At 43.9% G+C, this 19,367-nt stretch overlaps 1 protein-coding gene across 1 annotated transcript in view; it reads left to right on the top strand.

Annotated features, from left to right (window-relative positions):
* The first annotated feature begins 45 nt into the window (after window positions 1-45).
* NMT1 (N-myristoyltransferase 1) overlaps window positions 46-19,367 on the top strand; it is a 30,582-nt gene continuing 11,260 nt past the window's right edge. The window contains exons 1-3 of the mRNA XM_019434783.2: window positions 46-218; window positions 11,466-11,574; window positions 14,101-14,245. Coding sequence (XP_019290328.1) covers window positions 88-218; window positions 11,466-11,574; window positions 14,101-14,245 — 385 coding nt within the window. The 5' untranslated portion in view covers window positions 46-87. The remainder of the gene's footprint in view (window positions 219-11,465; window positions 11,575-14,100; window positions 14,246-19,367) is intronic.

The raw sequence follows: 19,367 nt of genomic DNA, 5'->3' as shown, positions 1-19,367 counted from the left end.
CAAAACCCAGAATATACCGCAAGTTCCTCTCGTCCAATAGGAACCCCTCATGTAGTGAGGCGCGGAGGCCGGCTCTCGCAACTCAAGATGGCGGACGAGAGTGAGACAGCAGTGAAGCCGCCGGCACCTCCGCTGCCGCAGATGATGGAAGGGAACGGAAACGGCCATGAGCACTGCAGCGACTGCGAGAACGAGGAGGACAACAGCTACAGCCGGGGGTAACGATATCCTCGGAGTCCAATTCCCGTCCAGTCTCCCACAACCTGGGTCTCTGGGGTGCGGGGAAGTCACCGGGAGCTTAGTGTAACCCCACCCCCATATTCTTATTGGCTGAGACGTTGGGGTCCTGCCTGGCGATTGGTTGCTGTCTTTGTCATTTACCAGGGTGGGTGCTCAGTATATTAAGGGCCGGAGACATTCAGTACTTTTATTATATAAAAGTTCTTCTGTGTAATGTTCCACTCGTGTGCTTCACCTGCATTCAGGGAAAAGAGCATGTTGGACGATGGTTTCAATGCACAACACGGGTCAGTGTAACAGAACAGTTCAAAGGAACGTTACTTATAGAGGTGTGTGAACAACGTGATTAGCAATAAACGAATAATAAAACATTTCGCTGCAGTTCACCTTCAATGAGGAAATAAATCAGGCTGTACAAACCATAATTATGTTGTAAAATATCACTACAGGAGAAACTCAAAATACAAACTTACCTTATAAAACCCTACGTGTAATTACTGTATGATAATGTTTTGATGTATTCGGTGCCCGTTGTTCCAAATAATCCATAAGTTTCCTGAACAATATATAATTAGATCCTGGATCTTTGCTCTGTTAACTTTGTGAAATAGCCTCAGAGCTTCAAGAAATTGAGTGATGTACCTTGGTCGGGGGGCTTGGAAGTGGGTTTAATACTGCATCTCCTGTACTTTACAGTTTTGCCTCCTAGTAATATTTGTTGCTTGGGCAGAAGAAATTCATCAGGCATTTCAATGTTGAGTTCTATTTCCAAATCAGGTTTTGTTCTTATAAGCCACACCCTGTCATCCTTCTTTCTTCATATTGTTACAGTGGCTGGTGCTGAAGTTCACTCTGTCCCTGTCTGTCTACATTTACATATATGTTTTTTAGTGGAAAGTTATGTGTAATTTTGGGTGAGTCTGTGGTGGTCTGATTTAGTGTGTGTGTGTGTGTGTGTGTGTGTGTGTGTCTGTATGTGTATGTGTATGGTAGTCCCATTTTCATAGCCATGATGTCATTTGCAGTATTAGCAGTCGTCCTGTAGGTAAAAGTAGAAGGTTGAAATCTTTGGATAAACTTAAAAAAAAAAAATCTATTGCCTTGTAGAGATGGAAGAACAAAGGATTATTTAGGTAGTTTACAGTTTGCTTGTGATGAATCCTGGGGTTGAAAAGATCTAGCTTTTATGTTTTTTGACCAGAATTAAAAATCACAAGAAGAATGTAGAAAAAAAGAAAGTTTGTTAGATCTGGTTTTATAAGAGTGTGTTCTTTTGCTATAACTCACAACAGATAATAATGTAACAAAAGCCTTGAAACTTGAGATTCCTAAAAAAGAAAGCTTTTAAAGAGGAAATAGGAACAGGAAGAAGGGAAAGTGCAGCCCTCCTGAGTAGAAATCCTAATCATAGATGAGAGTTCTTGAATTCAAAAGTCATTTCAGAAGGGAAAGTATGGCTTTTTCTTTGCTGTGTGTGTAGTCGCTTTTATTTTTCTCTGCTAAACTGTTGCCCTGACCAACATCTATAGCTCTCTAATTGGTTTAGTTCTCTATGATCTGTGAATCACTTTGCAAAACTGTTTGACAGGAAGTTCTGGTTTATTTATAGTACAACAAAGAGGTAACCTTAAAAAAGAACTTTGACAGTGTTTTGTTGTTATTGTTGTTGCACGTGCATATATGGCCTGGATGAACAAATTTATTAGCGTCCCAAATCTAGAGGTCTGTGTAAATGAGTTTGGAGGTGGCAGGTGAAAAACAGACGACCTAGCTTGGAGGACAGCCTACTTCTGACACTTGGAATCTAAGGTCAGATCTGAGGTCTTGAATCTGAGGAGTCAATATTTTCTTATTAATTGTCAGAGGAAATGATTTTGGGAAGAAGCAGTGTGGCACAGTGGGAAAAGCATGGATTTTGGGGTCATTCATACCTGGGTTCTAAGCCTGATTCTGACACTTGTCATGTAACCTTGGGAAAGTTACTTCACCTCCAGTTGTAGGGATTAAATGAGATAACATCCAAATGCAGCCTTGCCCCTCCCTCGTGTTCTTTCTTCATATCTTCCCTGTCCTCCTTCCCCCAGCTTGTGCTCTTATCCCATACCCTGTTGTTGTTGTGTGTGTGGTGTTGGTTTTTTTTTTTTTTTTTTTTTTTTGTAGCTTTTATAACAGCAGTTAAATAACATGTGTCCAGTCCCTGCCTCACCTGACTGTAAGGTGCCTGAGTACAGGGACCATATCTTTGAGATGCCTGGCTCTTAATGGGCATTAGTGAGTCTTTGCTGAATGAACAAATGGCAAATGTTAAAATCATGGCTCAATGTTAGTGGAATTTCTCCTCTCTGAGGGGAAGAGTGTCACATTTTTCTTACATACACACTTTCTTTCCCCAAATCAGTCTCACTGTAAGCCTTACGACAGTTTTCTGTGAACTGCTTACAGAAATCAGGGATCCTCTCATTTGCCCTGGAAAGTTTCCACTGTTTTGTTTTTGTTTTTTGTTTTGGCTTCTTGAAATTTTTCTTGTCTTTACTTAATATCACTTAAAATGCTTTCAAAAGTGATGTAAAAATTGAAGGGGAATACCTCCTTTCGATGCTAATGAGTCTTAAATACAATATGCAATAAAAGTTAATGATAGTTTAAACTAATCATTTTCTTAGGCCTTCCTTTTAGAAAGGGCTCATGGTACTTTACAGTAATGAAATAAGCTACGTTCGGGCACTGGAATAATAGGAAATACAGACATGCTAGTATCTTGTGTCCCTTTGTATATAAACTTAGTTCTTCACTTTTCTTATTATGTGTTTTTCCATAATTTATAAATAAACATTTGATGAGTATTGATTTCACATATGCATTGAAACCCAAATGTGTGTTCACATGCCTACATGCAAGGTATACGTATATATCTATATGTATCTGCAGTTTTTCTATCAGCTATGTTTTTAAAAATCTACCCGACAAAGGCAGGCAGCATTTCCTCCCCAGTTACTTGCCTGACATAAGTTACCCTGAGCAATCGACAGAAGAGTCAGGCTAAAGATAATCTTAATGCTGTATCCCCCTGCAGTTGACAGTTCACCTGTATGATTTAATTTGCTTGTTTGTTTTTAGTGAAAGGCTTTCCAAGAATTGTTATTAAAGGATAAACCTTATCAGCTAGCGTTAGATTTTAGTTTTGGGTTAACAAACAAGTAAAGTTTATTTGGATGATTGGAACAGGAAAGGACTTTGATATTTTGTTCCTAGGATTCTTTTAGGATTTATTTTGCAGTGTCATTGATGCCTCTGAAATGCTGGTAAGTTGTCCCTTTGATAAGGGATGTCTCTTTCCTTGTCCAGCTTTCTTTCTCCATGGGGACAGGTTGAGATGAGTTCTTGTAAGTTTACCTCACTAGTCCTGAGCTGTTATCCCTTACGAAGAAACTTAACAGAAAACAGAGGGCTTTTTGCAAGGAAATGCCATAAAGCCAGCCTCTCTTGCTTTTGTTTTATTCTTCAGATTCTCCGAGAGTGGTTCTTTCCATATTTATTTGATGGCCTGTAGCTGCATCTAGCTCTTGGAAACAAGAAGTCTTTTAGGTCCCTTTTTCGTAATTTCTCCCTTCAGCTTTTGGTTTTTCAAAACTAGATCAAAGCAGAAATGAAACGAGAAACCTCATCACTGATATCAAATAAGTGTTCTAATTTTATTTCCCAATTAAGTGGCAATTAAAAAAGAAACTAATCAAGGGCTGCTTCAAAGAGAAGAGACTGGAAAGCAGAAGAAATGAAAAGTAAATGAGAGCCTATTTCAGGGAGACTGCTGCTGGTGGCAGACCAGTTTTGCTGATTTTTCACATTGTTTAACTCATGTGCTCACTCTGAAATTTCCCAGCTTTACCAAATCTGCAGTTAATCCTTCGCCTGCAGACTCCATAGATTTGGGGGCCATAGATGTAATAACTTTAGGAGGACCTCCTTCACAATTCTTCTCTGTAACCTTGTCGGAAATCTCTACCCTGCAGGCGCCTCTTCTGATTCCTCAAGGAAGGTGCTGTTGGGATTGTTGCATTTAAGGCAACACAAAACACGATGTTCTCTAGTGAGAGCAGCCACAATGGCAACAACAAAAAAGAAGCCAACTAATAAAATTCTTCGCCAGGGTCAGTTCTTGGTTGAAAATTTTTTCTGCTGCTGCTGACTTTGAGAGACAGCTGAGGGGGTTTCGCTGTTGCTAAGCGTTTGATAAATGTTATCTGTGGACGCTGGTCGCTGCACTAAGCCCTCTCCATGGATCATGTCATAACAGACTTCACTTACAAACACTGATTTAGCTTTTGTAGTGGCGCTTGAGATTTGCTTCTCTGCTTCCTTTGACACCCCTGGAGGATCCATTCTGAACTTGCTGGATTTCTTTCCCCCACCGCCTTGGTTTCTGCGTCCTGACTCTGCGGCAGTGTGAGTCCTATCTTTGGGTCCATTCAGCAACCCGTGGACTTTCCCAGGCTAAGGATCCCGTTGGTGATGGAGATGGCCGGCCCCTTTAAACTCTTCTTAATGGATGAGTATCTCTTGCAGAGGCCATTCTAGTGGGTGAAGTTTCTGCCAGCATTGAGTCATTGCTCAGAAGATTACTGAAAGTGATCTCTGAACAGCATTTGATTCGACCTTGGAGTTGCCAGGTTACAGTCTGGCTCACCAAAGCAACCCAGAGGATGTGGAATTTACACTTCTCTCTCAATCCTGTTCTAAACAGCTTAGTATTTCAGAGCTTTTGTGACCCCTAAAGAAACCAGTTAACCTCCATGACAGGAACTGGCTCGTTCACCCTTAAAATTCTGGCTAACTGTCCCGGGAAGGGCCGAGGATGGCAGTGCAAGCAATTTTTGTAATCTCTTCGTACAACCTGCTGTTCTTTTCACAGGCCTCCTGGAGTACCTTGATGGCAGTGCTAAAGTGTTTCAACTTTTCCCATCATCTAGGATTCACAGGCAGTTCTCTATATAAATAACTGATTGGTGGGACTCTGCAGAGTTTGGGGTGTTGCCTGCAGCCACAGCAGTGCAGAGGATAGGCATTTGATAGTGAGTCATGCCGTGTGGTTTCTTCTCGGGTGCCCTCGTATGCCGCTTCATTCACCTCGTGGGCCTTTTGAGTACCAACAGGATTACTGGTGAACATATCACACCTCGTAAGTAAATTGATTTGCGGAAGGATTTCCTGAGATCCAAAAGTAGAATCAAAAGAATACTAGAGGCTAGGGTTTATTTAATAGGTTTCTGTGGAAATTTTGAATTTTGGCCCAAAGAATTAACTTCCAGTTTTTAGGGGTAGAAAGTAAGTGACAAAAAGTTGTGAATTTTATTTTCTGAACTCTTTTTTTCTTTGCTCTCCTGGTAAAAACTAAACCCACGGTCTGTGCTTAAGACCTTGGAACCATTTGAAACAGTTTCACTGGCACTTTCTTGTTTTAACTTTCCTAGGAATAGGACAGATCTGAAGGAGGGAGAAGATGACAAATAAGGAAGTTGATAATTTAATAAGAAAGTCGATTGTTTAAAATCTCAACCAGTGGCCCAAAAGAGCACAGCGTCTCTGCTCCTTTCATAGAATATTAACACAGCTGTTCTATGGAAACATTACTGGAGATGTTTTGCTGACCCTCTTTTGGGCTCTAGCTTTTCAGGGTTTTATTTTAGTCTGTTATGCTGGAAAGCAGCAGTCAAGCACATCATTTGTTGAACTGTTAACTGCACTCGGCACGACTGGAGGTGCTGTAGGAAGCAGCTGTATAAGATATCCCTTGCTCAGGAAATTCTTAATCTTATTGGGAAGGTAGGGAGCAACACATTACATGTAGAGTATTAAGTTGTTTGGGAGATCATAATCTTAGATATCAGTGAGAGCTAGGGTAGTCAGAGGAGGCATTCTAAATAAAGCAGGGCTCAGTTTCCTCCTTGCATTACGTGCTCCTCTGATCCACAGAAATTTGTTTTAGGGCCCTGGGTGATGAAATGGTGTTCTTTTGGCTTTGGAGGAGTCTCACATAAGTTCCCATAGAAACAAGACTCTAGTGTTTGGGAAGGAATGGTCCGAGTCTTTCAAGATTGGTGGCTCGTCCCTGGGTACCAGTTGGTTAGTTGATGACCAGTTTGTCTCATGTCTCTGGGCCTTGGTTTCCTCTCCTGTAAACAGCAAGTTAAGCCTGGTGGCCCTGAGATTTCTTCCAGCCCTGGTGGCTGAGCTTGCAGTCACCCACAAGAACAGCTTTCTGTTCCCTCCTGCCACACACCTTTGAGTGGATTTTGTCACCCACTTTGTGTGGATTTTGAGTGGATTCTGTCACTCCTGCCACCCAGGATGGAGAAGGGGCCTGCATTATGAACTGTTCCTGCTTGTGGCATTATCTGGAAGTTCTGTGCTCCTGCTGCTCATTTGTCAGCCTGCCCCTCCCTCCCACCCACTCATACATCCTGGCACTGCATTCTGTTTCTAGAAATCAGCACTAAGGCTCATTCTCTATTCCCTCCCTGAGCTCTGACTTTATACCAGAGCATCCGTAAGGCTTCTGTGTTTGAACTGAGAATATCTTGGCGTTCATTAAAAAATGACATTTCTTGGAGTGCCTGGCTGGTTCAGTCGGTAGAGCATGCAACTCTTGATCTTGGGGTCATGAGTTCGAGCCCCCGTGTTGGGCACAGCGCCTACTTAAATTAAAAAGATATGTATTTTAAGGTTATTTATTTATTTTGAGAGGGAGCGAGAGAGACGAGCAGGGGAGGGACAGAGTGAGAGAGAGAGAGGGAGAGGGAGAATCCCAAGCAGGCTTCCGTGCTGTCAGCCCAGAGCCTGATGCGGGGCTCAGTCCCACAAGCTGTAAGATCATGACCTGAGCCAAAATCAAGAGTTAGACGCCTAATCGACTGAACCACGCAGGCACCCCATTAAAAAAATGTTTTTTAATGACATTTGAAAATTAATTTTTTTTAACATTTATTTATTTTTGGGAGACAGAGCATGAGCAGGGGCGGGGGTGCAGAGAGTGGGAGACACAGAATCCGAAGGAGGCTCCAGGCTCCTAGCTGTCAGTACAGAGCCTGCCCTGGGGCTTGAACTCATCAACTGTGAGATCATGACTTGAGCCGAAGTCTGATGCTCAACTGACGGAGCCACTCAGGCGCCCCTTTAATTTTTTGATTGCTGTCTTCCCCGTTCTGGCTAATTCTGCTAATTCATCCCATATTCACTAGGGTTGGTCTTGAGCTTATCAACTTTAGAATGTAAACTTTAAAATTTTTATGTGAACTCTTATGTCCGTTTCCATTGTAGGGACCCCCTTCCCCCAGGAAGGCAAATTTCACTAACTCTTTCCTCATTATTTTGGAACCAAATAAGCCAAAGTTGGACTTTGATTTTTGTATTCTGTGGTTCTGGCCCATCTCTTTGGAGTGCGTTAAGGTGACTGGCAGGTTTAGAGAGCTCTCTGAGATTTGTTGCAATTTGCAGAATCCCTAGATGTCCTGGGATGCCTAGCAACTGGGTATGGCCCTCAGGTCCCTTTTTAAATGATGCCGAATTCTTAGAGAAGGACTAGCCTGCTTCAGTGGGGTCCTCTGATTTGGTTCTCCCCAAATCCACATTGAAGCTATTCTCTGAAATGGTATTGGCTTCTTAGGACGCTTCTTGAAGACTTACAAGGCCTCTGAGCTTGGTTTCTTATGAATAGTTAAAATTGCTATAATCAGCTTGAAAACTAACCCTTTGGAAACCCTTTGGATTTCTTTGGAAATCTTGTCTCTGAGTCCAGTCCATTGTCATCCTGTCTGGACTGTTGACTGTAAGACCATGGTGAGCTCATAATGTGTTCTCATGGATATAGCTCGGTACCTGGCAGCTCAGTGAAAATGACTCTTCTCGCTTTTAACTTCCCTTTGTTCTTCATCTGTCTGTATGCTTGACGTACAAGTTGAAACAGGATTGTTGCTCAGTAGGTACATGTGCAGATTCAAGGCAGTACAAGGGAAATGAAGTTTGCTCTCTGGTTGTAGTTTGAGTCTTAGAGTTTGTCAGACATGTATGTTGGTGATGCATAAAACAGAACAAGTGCTCAGTCTAAGATCCTTCCACAAAAATGGGGTCCATGAGGCAATGGTTACACAGAAGTGTCTCCACTGAATAGCAGAGCAAAAGCAGGAAGATAGTTTTTAAGTGATTTTGCATTCTTGTAAAGATTTCTAAAGTCGGAGGAAGTAATCTCTTCTATTTTCCTTACGTGAAACTGTGTTTAGTAAGTTGGTTAATACACAGCACTTCTCCACCGTGACCTTTTTTATCCACAGAACTTTTGAAAAAATATTTTTTATGGTAATTCATAGACAGGAACTAGGGAACTCATTCCATAAACTGAAATGAATGAGGACTTACAAATTGTATCAACAGTGGGATACTGCTTTGTTTCCTAAATCAACCAGCTTTTAAACCTCATAATGCTTTATATAATCTTGAGAATGAAGTGAGAGTATGTCTGGAATTTAAAAACCACTTAAAGTTGTTATAGGCTGCAAATAGGCCTGTATATGATAACATCATTGAATTATTAAGTGGAAAATTTTTTCTTTAGGCCATAAATGACTTCCTGGTTAATGTTCTTTGCCATGGCCTTGAGGGTTTTGCTGAGCATCTGGTTTTAAGGAGTTCACCTTATCCCCCCTCTGAATTTTATTGGTCTTTCTTTCATGTTATGCATTCTGTGTCTCATTAAGATAATACCTAGAGGGGTGCCTGGGTGGTTCAGTTGGTTAAGCCTCTGACTCTTGGTTTCGGCTCAGGTCATGATCTCACAGTTCTGTGAGTTCGAGCCCCACGTCAGGCTCTGTGCTGACCCTGCAGAGCCTGCTTGGGATATTCTCTCTCTCTCTCTCTCTCTCTCTCTCTCTCTCTCTGCCTCTGGCCCTCCTCTGCTCACGCTCTCTCTGTCTCTCTCAAAATAAATAAACTTAAAATTAAAAAAAAAAAAAAGATAATACCTAGGAGTTGCACTTGCATCCTGACTTCATGACCTTACCCTTGGACTAAAGTAACCTCCAGCCTTTGGTAGACCTGACTCCGTAGTCTCCCTACGTCAGGGGCATTGAGAGGCCTGGCAGATGGGTGTAGGCAGTTATCACAGAGCAGGGCAAGGTGAGAGTGAATGAGCTAGTTGGGAACTGAAGGCTCTGGGCCTGAGAAGTTGGGCTTGATACATTCCAGGATAAGAGGCTGCTGTCACTGTAGGCTTTCTAGCATGGGAAGGACACACTTTCTAGCATGGAAACCCTTTTCACAGAGGTAAGTCCCACAGCTGAACAGAGTTTAGGATGATGTAGAAAGATTATGAAGTCCGGGAGATCCAGGAAAGGCTGGAGGTAACTTTTGTCCACATATAAGGTCATGAAGTCTAGACGCCAGTGCTCCTACATGTCCAACAGGAAATGGCAGCACGTGGCTGTAGGTTGCCGTCTCCCTCTACAGTACCACTTGCTGTGAGAGGAAAATTAATATTCATAATCACCCCAAGGCATTTAAGACCAGGAAGACTTTCTGAATTACAAAATAAAGCTTAGATGGAATTTGCCATGATGGCATGGAAAACATTTTATGCTATTTTAATTCTTTGAAAATTGATTATCTAGAATATAAAGCAAACCCCCTGCGCTTAGCTGATCCTGCAGATTAGGGCTCAGTGTAGTCTCGGGTGGGACTGCTCATTTTGAGTTTTTAATGGAAGATTTCCAACGAACATGGTAGAGTCGCCTTAGGCATCGTTCCCAGGCTGACAATGCCAAAATCATTTTAGACATGGCAGACGCCAGCCATAGGTGACCCATGCACAGCACGGGTTTGGACCACATGGGTCCGCAAACTTGTAACGGTACGGCACTATCAATGGGTTTTCCTTAGGATTTCCTTGACAATATTTTCTTTCATTTTAGCTTACTTTATTTTAAGAATACAGTGTATAATACACATAACTACAAAATCTGTGTTAATTGACTTTATGTTATCGGTAAGGCTTCTCGTCAACAGTAGGCTATTAGTAGTTAAGACTTTGGGGAATTGAAAGTTGCATGCAGATTTTTGACTGTGTGGGAGATTGGCACCCCTAACCCCTATGTCGTTCGAGGGTCAACTGTACAACCATAATGAGCAAAGCTAGATGCAAAGCGAGCCTTAAAATTCATCCATAAAATAAAGGAAACCCAATACAAAGATAAAATAAAGGAAACCCAGAAATCAACAAGAATTGGGACAAAATATTAGGGAGCAAATGAATGGAAAATGTCAAAGAAGCCCAGTATAGTACATGATTTGTGTGTCAGTGAAGATATTGATAGAAAACAATGTTAAAAGGCTGTAGGAGACGGTTAAATCTGGCTAAGAGACTGTTTTTGCTGCATTTGTTGGGTGTGTCACGCAGAGGGAAACAGCACAAGGAAGTCGCCTTTAGTAGGCTCACAGGCATGTTTCATGTAATCTCTTTGTGGCAGGAGTGGCTGGGTGCTTCATTGTTGTTTTCCCCAGATCCCCAGTACTGGGTTTTGCCAGTTCTGGGTAATCACACAGCCTGAACCAGCTGATCGTCGTCCTCTGTCCTGCAGGCTCGATGTAGGCAGTTCTCGCGATTGTCTTCCTGGCTTGGACACGGATCGTAGCAACGCAAAACTGCCTTTTTCCTCGTTCCTTCCTCCCTTTCCAGCACCGCCTTGAGCTTTAGATCCAGCTGGGGAAGCTCACTAGACCAATTGCAGTGGGAGGGTGGGAGTGGGGGTGAGGAAGCTTTCCAAAAAGACTGCTATGGGCTGTCATCATTTTAAATTCAGGGCTCTAAGGAAGTATTGGTGGTATGAATGCCCTGCTAACAATTCGTTCGCCTCTGGAGCCAGCACTCTGGCAATCTGGAGAAGAAACACACATAAAATAGAAACAAGAATTGAAAAGTTCCTTCCAAACAAATAGGACGTTTCTTGCGCAGGCCCCCCTCCCACCCCACTCCCACCACCCCCAGAGCTGGTGGGAGTGAGGAGAGCTGTGTCCGCTGGTGTCCTCCAAATGCCCCTTTGGGACCTGGATTCTCTGGTCTGCTTCTGAAGCCAACAGGCCTGATTAAGGAAGGTCTGGCTCCACAGAAAGCTCTTTGTCAGTGTGGCTCAAAACAAATGATTTTTAAAAAACCCTGCATCAGTATTTACTTTGTCTTACAGTGGTTTGAGTCCAGCCAATGACACTGGAGCCAAAAAGAAGAAAAAGAAACAAAAAAAGAAGAAAGAGAAAGGCAGTGAGACAGATTCAGCCCAGGATCAGCCTGTGAAGGTAACAAGGAGGCTCTGTTTTCTTGTGACTGAGAGAGTTGCTTTTTCAGACTAAAGAGTTTGGGGGTGAACGTATAGGAACAATTCAGATTGACAGTCTCCACTGGCATTACTTCAGGATGGAGGAGTTGGACCCCCCTGCTGCCCTCTGCTGCCCTAGACCTAGGTGATGAAACTTCTGTCCGTACCTTAAAAGATGCAGCAGGTTAGACACTGACCCCCAGGCATGTTGCCCCCTCAGTATGTACAGGTACGGATAGCTGCATGTGGTGCTGTGCTAGGTGCCATAGAGCACTTCCGTCGGAACGGCCCCTGCCGCCTCGAGCAGTGGTTCTCAGTCTTCTCTGTCTCAGGTCCTCGCCAGTGGGAGAAGAAGAGGCCTGTTCTTTTGAAGGCCAACCTTTATATATTGCAAGCATTCTCTTAGCGCCACGGTCATTGTAACGGAACCTGTGAGTCCCACAGTTGAGAACCACTGGCCTAGACCTTACAAGCCTAAGACTGACACACTGACCTGAAATTCAGAAGTATGGGGAGGGATTGGTTGGTTTCTTAAAAGAACAACATTACAAAACACAACACAACACAACACCAGCACCTTTTATTTCAGGTGAAGTGCTGCCCCCTTCCGAGTAGACCCCAGGAGAAGCTTAAACATATAATTCCTCTCTACGAATTGCCTCCAAAACAGTGTCTAACCCTCACAAGGAATCCAGTCTCGCTCCAGTATACCTACTGTGTTTGTGCCACGAATGTCACGCTCCATCTTGAATCTCCTACGTAATTGAGAAATGGCTTCAAGTAATTTTTTACCATTCTCAATATCAAATCCACTATGAAAAAAAACCCACATCCCCACCGTTATTGACCACCGTGTTGGCCAGGTTCTTGCCCGGCGCTTCATTTAAATTAACCCCAAACCTTCAACATCCCTACTAGGGAGGTGGGGGTCTTCCTCGTTCTTAAGATGAGAGCCGTGGTTCAGCCACATCTCTGGGTCAGGGATTCTAGCCCAAGCCCGTGATTTGGCTTTAGAGACTTTTGTTTCATTGTTTGTCTGGGGGTGGGTATTCAGAAGACTCCAGGGGGATTTGAGCTCGAGCATGTATCAAAGTGATTCACTTTGAAATTAGAAATATTTAACAAAACACCATTTACACAGCACCTGCATGCTAGAGCAGGTAGCAGTGAAGAATCTAGGAAAAACAATAAGACGGAGAAAATGAAAATCACTCATAGTCCTGTCTCCAGGAAAGATGCACTGTAAACATGTTCGTTTATGTTCTCCCTGTCCTCTATCTAAATGGGAAAAGAAAACAGTAAAGTAAAAATATCAGAAGAAATTATGAGTATTTTTATATCATCGTAAGCCTGACATAAGACCCAGAAACCATAAGAGAAAAATTGACAAATTTAAAACTTTTCTGTAAAAGTTAAAAAGATAAACAACAGGCTGGAAAAATATTTGTAATACATGAACCAGTTTAAACTAATGAAATGAGTAGGCAGTTTACAAAATTAAAACTGTTCCATCACTGTATGAAAAGATGGTTAAATTCACAATGAATGAAAGAAAATTAAAGCAATATTTTTTTTTCTCCTAGATTGGTAGAGTTTTAAGATTTGGCAAATCTTATGATGAGGGTAAGGAGAAACATGTGCTCACTTGGTTATTAATTGATATTAGTTAAATGAACACACTGTTCATTGCGCTATTGGTTGATACTCTGTTTTTAGAGAGCAAGTTGATGATATATAATTTCAAACGTGCATATCCTTTGACCCAGCACGCCTTTTTCTTAGGCTTTCTCCTACAGAAATATGTATCCCAGTGAACAAAAATAGATGTACAAGAAGGTTCATTACAGCATTGTGTGTAAAGCTGAAGAACAAAACCACAGAAATGCCCATCGGTGAGAGACTCACTGAATATACTATGGTCCGGGCACAAAGTGGACTCAGTTGTTAGAATAAGCAGGTCTGTGTGTCCACATGGAAGGGTCTCTAAGACATAGTGTTTAAAGAACAGTTTGTAGAATAATACCATATGATCCAGTTCTAGTTTTTGAAAATGTGTGTGTGTGTGTGTGTGTGTGTGTGTGTGTGTGTTTGGAGCCTGCATGCAAAAAAGCCTGAAATTATATTTGCCTCTTTTCACCCTACCTCCTAAATTAAGACTGTTGATGACAAGGATTATATTTAAGGGGTGGGATTGTTGGTTTTTTACTTTCTGTATGTTTTACACATTTCTGCAGTGTTTGAAATTTGACACTGAGCACGTATTCCTTTTGCCATCAGAAATCATGAGACCAAGAAGGAGAAACCCAGTGGGAAGCACCCACCTTTCAAATAGCCCATCGCCAACCACTCTTTTCCCAGTTGTCGTATGACACCTGACCTCTGGGATTGGGATGGAGGAACCACGCCCCTTCCTTGAGTTGCACCCCTTAACTACTGAATTAGTGATTAATCAAAAGTGCTTGTTAACATAATGGGCCTTTTCTCTCCCCAACTTTGTCTTGTCCAGATGAACTCTTTGCCAGCAGAGAGGATCCAGGAAATACAGAAAGCCATTGAACTGTTTTCAGTGGGTCAGGGACCTGCCAAAACCATGGAGGAGGCTAGCAAGCGAAGCTACCAGTTCTGGGACACACAGCCTGTCCCCAAACTGGGTATGTATGTGCTTTCTTCCCCTGGTGAGGGCGAGGGATGTATCTTAGCCGTGCTTAGGATGCCTTGCTGAATCTGTGAGGGAGGACAGTAGAGTCCTGGACTTCCTTCGTGGTTATTTTTAGAAGGTGGTCTTTAAAATGTAGTATAGAAATGACTAGGGGTGCCTGGCTGGCTTATTCGGTTAAGCATCCTACTCTTGATTTTAGCTCAGGTCTTGATCTTAGGGTCATTTGTGAGTTCAAGCCCCAAGTTGGGCTCCACGCTGGGTGTGGAGCCTACCTTTTTTTTTTTTTTTTTTTTAATGTTTATTTATTTTTGAGAGAGCAAGCACAAGCAGGGGAGGGCCAGAGGGGGAAGGAGGGGACAGAGGATCTGAAGAAGGGTCTGTGCTGACAGCAGAGAGCCTGACTCGGGGCTCGAACTCACAAACCATGAGATCATGACCTGAGCTGAAGTCAGACGCTTGACAGGCACTTAACCAGGCATCCCTGGTTTGGAGCCTACTTAAAAAAAAAAGGAATGGAAAAGACTAATGTTCAGGGACCTTACTATTTCACAGGAGTTCATGTTGAGAACAAATACTGATTCTTTTAGTCCATCGTCATCTACTGTAAGTCACAAAGAAAAACAGTATATTGGCACACGGTCAGTGGAGATGTGTGCCTATGGGTCTGTCTTCCCACAAAGAGTTTTACGGAGGGGCTGTCTTGTTTATCTGGGCAGATGTCTCATCCTGGGTTGGGCTGAGTCCCCAGCCTCTTCCCTTTGTCAGCCAGTGCACGCTTACCGACTGCAGGTAAATTTGACATTTGCTTAACCACAATTGTTCAACCCCTGGAAATACCCTGTGCAGGTTTGGTTGGCACTCTTTAAAACAGCTATACTGAACTCTGAAAGGGGTGGGACAGGCAGAAAATGTAAAGAGATGACATAACAGGCGAGTTAGAGATTCCTGCTGAGACCAAGCCACAGCTAACGTTGATGGCTAACTTCAGATGCTGCTGTTGACAAAAAGTTTCTGGAGTGGTTACATCACAATTCGGGGCCCGATTTCTATTTTCTCTGTGACTGAGAAAGTAAGTATGTTGAAAAAACATGGGTTCAGATACCAAATGTAAGTGGCCTTCAGGTTGTGCATGTACTGATCGCCTCCAGGATGTTTGGTCTGGAGGAGGGGGCAGGGGCAGGGTAGCACCAGAGACTGGAGAGGGGAGAGGGGAAAGGGGCAGCTGGAATGGATAACGGGGATTATCTATTCCAGAGGTGGGAAGTATGCGACACGGGGAGGTGCTACTCAAAGTGTGATCCTCAGGCCAGCAGAGTGGGCATTGCTTAAAAGCTTATAGACATGCAGACTCTGAGGCCTCACCCCAGACCTGTGGAGTCCGAACTTGCAGAGGATTCGTGTCCACTTTGGAAGTTTCAGAAACTACTCTAGAGCAGATGCAGTTCTTGGACAGTGTAATCATAATCCAGAAGCAAGCTGAGGTGTGCCCCTCAGGGGGTGGAAAGCAAAAACACTGCCTGGATGGTGAGGAGCGGTGAATCGGCAGTGGGCATTATTCTAGAACCCTGTCCCGACCCACCTGCTTGTCTGTCAGGCTGCCCAGGGCAGCCAGGCCCCAGGCCCACTGGCTAAGCCCTCCAAGAAGGCTTTGGATCACAGCAATGCTGTTACTAGGGCATTACTAGGAACGGGTCCCAGGGACTACTCCCCACCAAGGAGCAGGAAGAATGCAGACAGCAGCACACTCTGCCTCTGAGTGAGATGCACGACAGCATTTTGTGGTGGCTGCCAGGCATCCTGGCCCAGTTTTCAGATGGGGCTTGGGGGTTTTGGTCTGGTTTTATTCTTCATTAGGAATTTGCAAATGGGTAACTTAGCTTCATTCTTCATAGACATGGAACCCGGTAAAGAGGTAAATTGAGATCCATGGACTTCTGTTCCTCATTAGTCCTGTTACACTGTGTTGTTTGCCTCAGTTTCTCCTCCTGTAAATATAGAGAGTGCTCCAGGGGTTGTCAGAAAGTTCACGAGAAAGCCACACATTTGCTCCTGAGAGCTTCCTGACGCTTTCAGGAAGGTGGAGCGAGGTCAGCTGTATTTCTTCTGGGTGTGCCTTCTGGGCCATCTACAGTGTGGGGTGCTGGGGAAGGGCCAGTGCCCTGAGCACCTGACCAGTCTGCCTTTCAGGTCCACGGTCAGGCCCAAAAGAAGGATTCCGTTGTTTTAGTGAGTTAGCCCCACAGAAAGCACCACGTTACAGGCTTCGTTCGGTCGTGTGGCTGACATGTCAGCCTAGTTCTTCCAAGTATCCTGAGGGTAGTGCGACTTACAGCTTCTTGCTGTGATTTCTTTCCCCTGAGGTGGGGCCAGTGATCATGCCTATCAAGTGTACTGTTTACTCCCCACCTTGTTGGGAGAGGTAAGATTAGGTTGTATTCCACTGAAGAGACCTGGAATTCTTGAGAAGTTTACAGCCATCCTAAGTTCACCACAAAGGGCCTTCTAAATAGCATGTTTTAGGCTGTGTGACCGTTCTGTGTTCCCAAATACAAGCATAACTCTGTTCCCAGATAAACTTTTCAGATCATGTCCTTCTACTTTTTCAAAGTCCCCACTTTCCCACTGTAGTAGAGGCATGTGGAACCCTCTCTTTTCCCCCTCATCTCCGTGGATTGGAATCTCGTCACTCTTAGGTTAGTTTTAATTTTTTTAATGTATTTAATGTGTTTTAAGGTTTTATTTATTAAAAAATGTATTTTTAATGTTCTTTTGAGAGAGAGAGAGCGTGCGAGCAGGGGAGGGGCAGAGAGAGAGGGAAACACAGACTCTGAAGCAGGCTCCAGGCTCTGAGCTGTCAGCACAGAGCCCGACAGGGGGCTGGAACTCACGAACCACGAGATCGTGACCTGAAACAAAGTGGACGCTTAACTGACTGAGCCACCCAGACGCTCCTTAAAGATTTTATTTTTAAGTAATCTTTACACCCAACGTGGGGCTAGAAGTCACAACCCCGAGATCAAGAGCCACGTGCTCTACTGACTGAGTCAACCAGGTGTCCCTTAGATTAGTTTTTATAAGTAGCTACCCACGGGAGGACTTGGACTTGTACGTAGTTTCTCTGGGCTCCGAGAGAGAAGCCTCCCCACTCTTACCTTCATCCATGCCCTGTTCGTTTGGTTTAAAGTCTCCCAAATTTGGGGGTGCCTGGGTGGCTCAGTTAAGCGTCCAACTTCAGCTTGGGTCACGATCTTGCAGTTTGTGGGTTCGAGCCCCGTGTGGGGCTCTCTGCTGTAAGCTCAGAGCCCTCTTGGGATCCTCTGTCCCCCTCTCTCTTCCTGTCCCACTCACACACGAGCTCGCTCTCTCTCTCTCTCTCTCTCAAAAATGAGTAAACATTTAAAAATAAGATAAAGTCTCTGCATGCCTGGGTGGCTCTGTCGGTTAAGCGTCTGACTTCAGCTCAGGTCATGATCTCATGGTTTGTGAGTTTGAGCCCTACGTCGGGCTCTGTGCTGACAGCTCAGAGCCTGGAGCCTGCTTCGGATTCTGTGTCTCATTCTCTCTGCCCTTCCCCCACTTGTGCCCTGTCTCTATCAAAAATAAATAAATGTAAAAAAAAAATTAAAAAAAAAAAAAAAGATAAAGTCTCCCAGATCTCACATTCTTTGTTTCCGAGTCCTTCACGGTTGCTGCATTGTGTGGTTTTGAATCTTTGATGTTGGAAGACAGAACGTTGCGGGGAAAGGGTACAGAAAGAAACCCTCTGAAAATCCAACGTTTTCTTTTTTAAAGTTTCCAGCACCCTCAGTTGGCTACTTGGTTTGGGTGGTCTAGAGATCATTGGCTGCACTCCCAGCATGCTCTGAGGCAGCCTTCCACACCGACGCAGCAGGAGGCACTCAAGAGCCCTGAGAAGCTGGAGGATAGGTCACTCCCTGCAGGTGGAAGCCTTGAAGCTAGGCTGGCAGGAGAACATTGCAGGAGCCTATGGCCACTTCTGCGCTTCATTGGCACCTTAGACTGTGAAGCTTTCTAAGTATTTCCTGTAACTCTGCTTTGTCAGCTATGTGTCGAAGATATCAAACAGCCTTGAGGCAACCTGGGAGAACTGGTTTGTCATTGTCGGGGGCCCTCATCTTGCTGGGTGGCAGGTGCCCGTGATGATGAGGACCTATGCTGTTGTATTCATCAGCTCCCACCCCAGAACTGGCACATTCTGGGACTCCATGAACATGTGATGAAGGAGTGTGATGAATGGAAATGCTTGTTGCTTAGAGTGCCTAGAAACCAGCATAAGTGAAAAGATTCAGCCTTTTTTTTTTTTTTTTTAATGTTTATTTTTGGGAGAGAGCAAGAGAGAGAGCGTGAGCAGGGGAGGGTCAAAAGAGAGAGAGGGAGACCTAATCTGAAGCGGGCTACAGGCTCTGTGCCATCAACACAGAGCCTGATGCAGGGCTTAAACTCACAAGCCGTGAGTTTGTGACCTGAGCCCAAGCCGGATGCTTACCCGAGTAAGCCATCCAAGTGCCCCTATTTTTTTTAAGTAAGCTCCACACTCAGTATGGAGCTCAGTGCGGGGCTTGAACTCATGACCCAAGATCAAGAGTCAGACACTTGGGGTGCCTGAGTGGTTCATTTGGTTAAGCGTCTGACTCTTGAATTTGGTTCAGGTCTTGATCTCATGGTTCTTTTTTTTTTTTTTTTTTTTTTTACTTATTTCAAAGTTTTTTGTTTTGTTTTTAATTTATTTTGAGAGAGACAGAGCTTGAGCTGTGGAGGGATGGAGAGAGAGGACGGATATCCCAAGCAGGCTCTGTAGAGTCAGCACAGAGCCCGATGTGGGGTTCGAGCCCATGAAACCCATGAGATCATGACCTGAGCTGAAATCAGGAGTTGGACGCTCAACCAACTGAGCCACCCAGGTGCCCCATGATCTCACGGTTCTTGAGTTCAAGCCCTCCATCGGGCTCTGTGCTGACAGCACGGGGAGCCTGCTTAGGGTTCTTTCTCCCTCTCTCTGCCCCTCCCCTTCTTGCACGGGCATGCTCATTCATTCTCTTTCTTTTTCTCTCTCTCTCAAAATAAATAAACATTAAAAAAAAAATCGGATGCTT

The sequence above is a fragment of the Panthera pardus genome, unplaced genomic scaffold (genome assembly GCF_024362965.1).
Source record: "Panthera pardus isolate Hobbes unplaced genomic scaffold, ASM2436296v1 HiC_scaffold_3, whole genome shotgun sequence".
Lineage (NCBI taxonomy): Eukaryota > Metazoa > Chordata > Mammalia > Carnivora > Felidae > Panthera > Panthera pardus.
The sequence above is the reverse complement of the archived record's forward strand: the minus strand, read 5'-3'. Positions and strand labels throughout refer to the sequence as shown.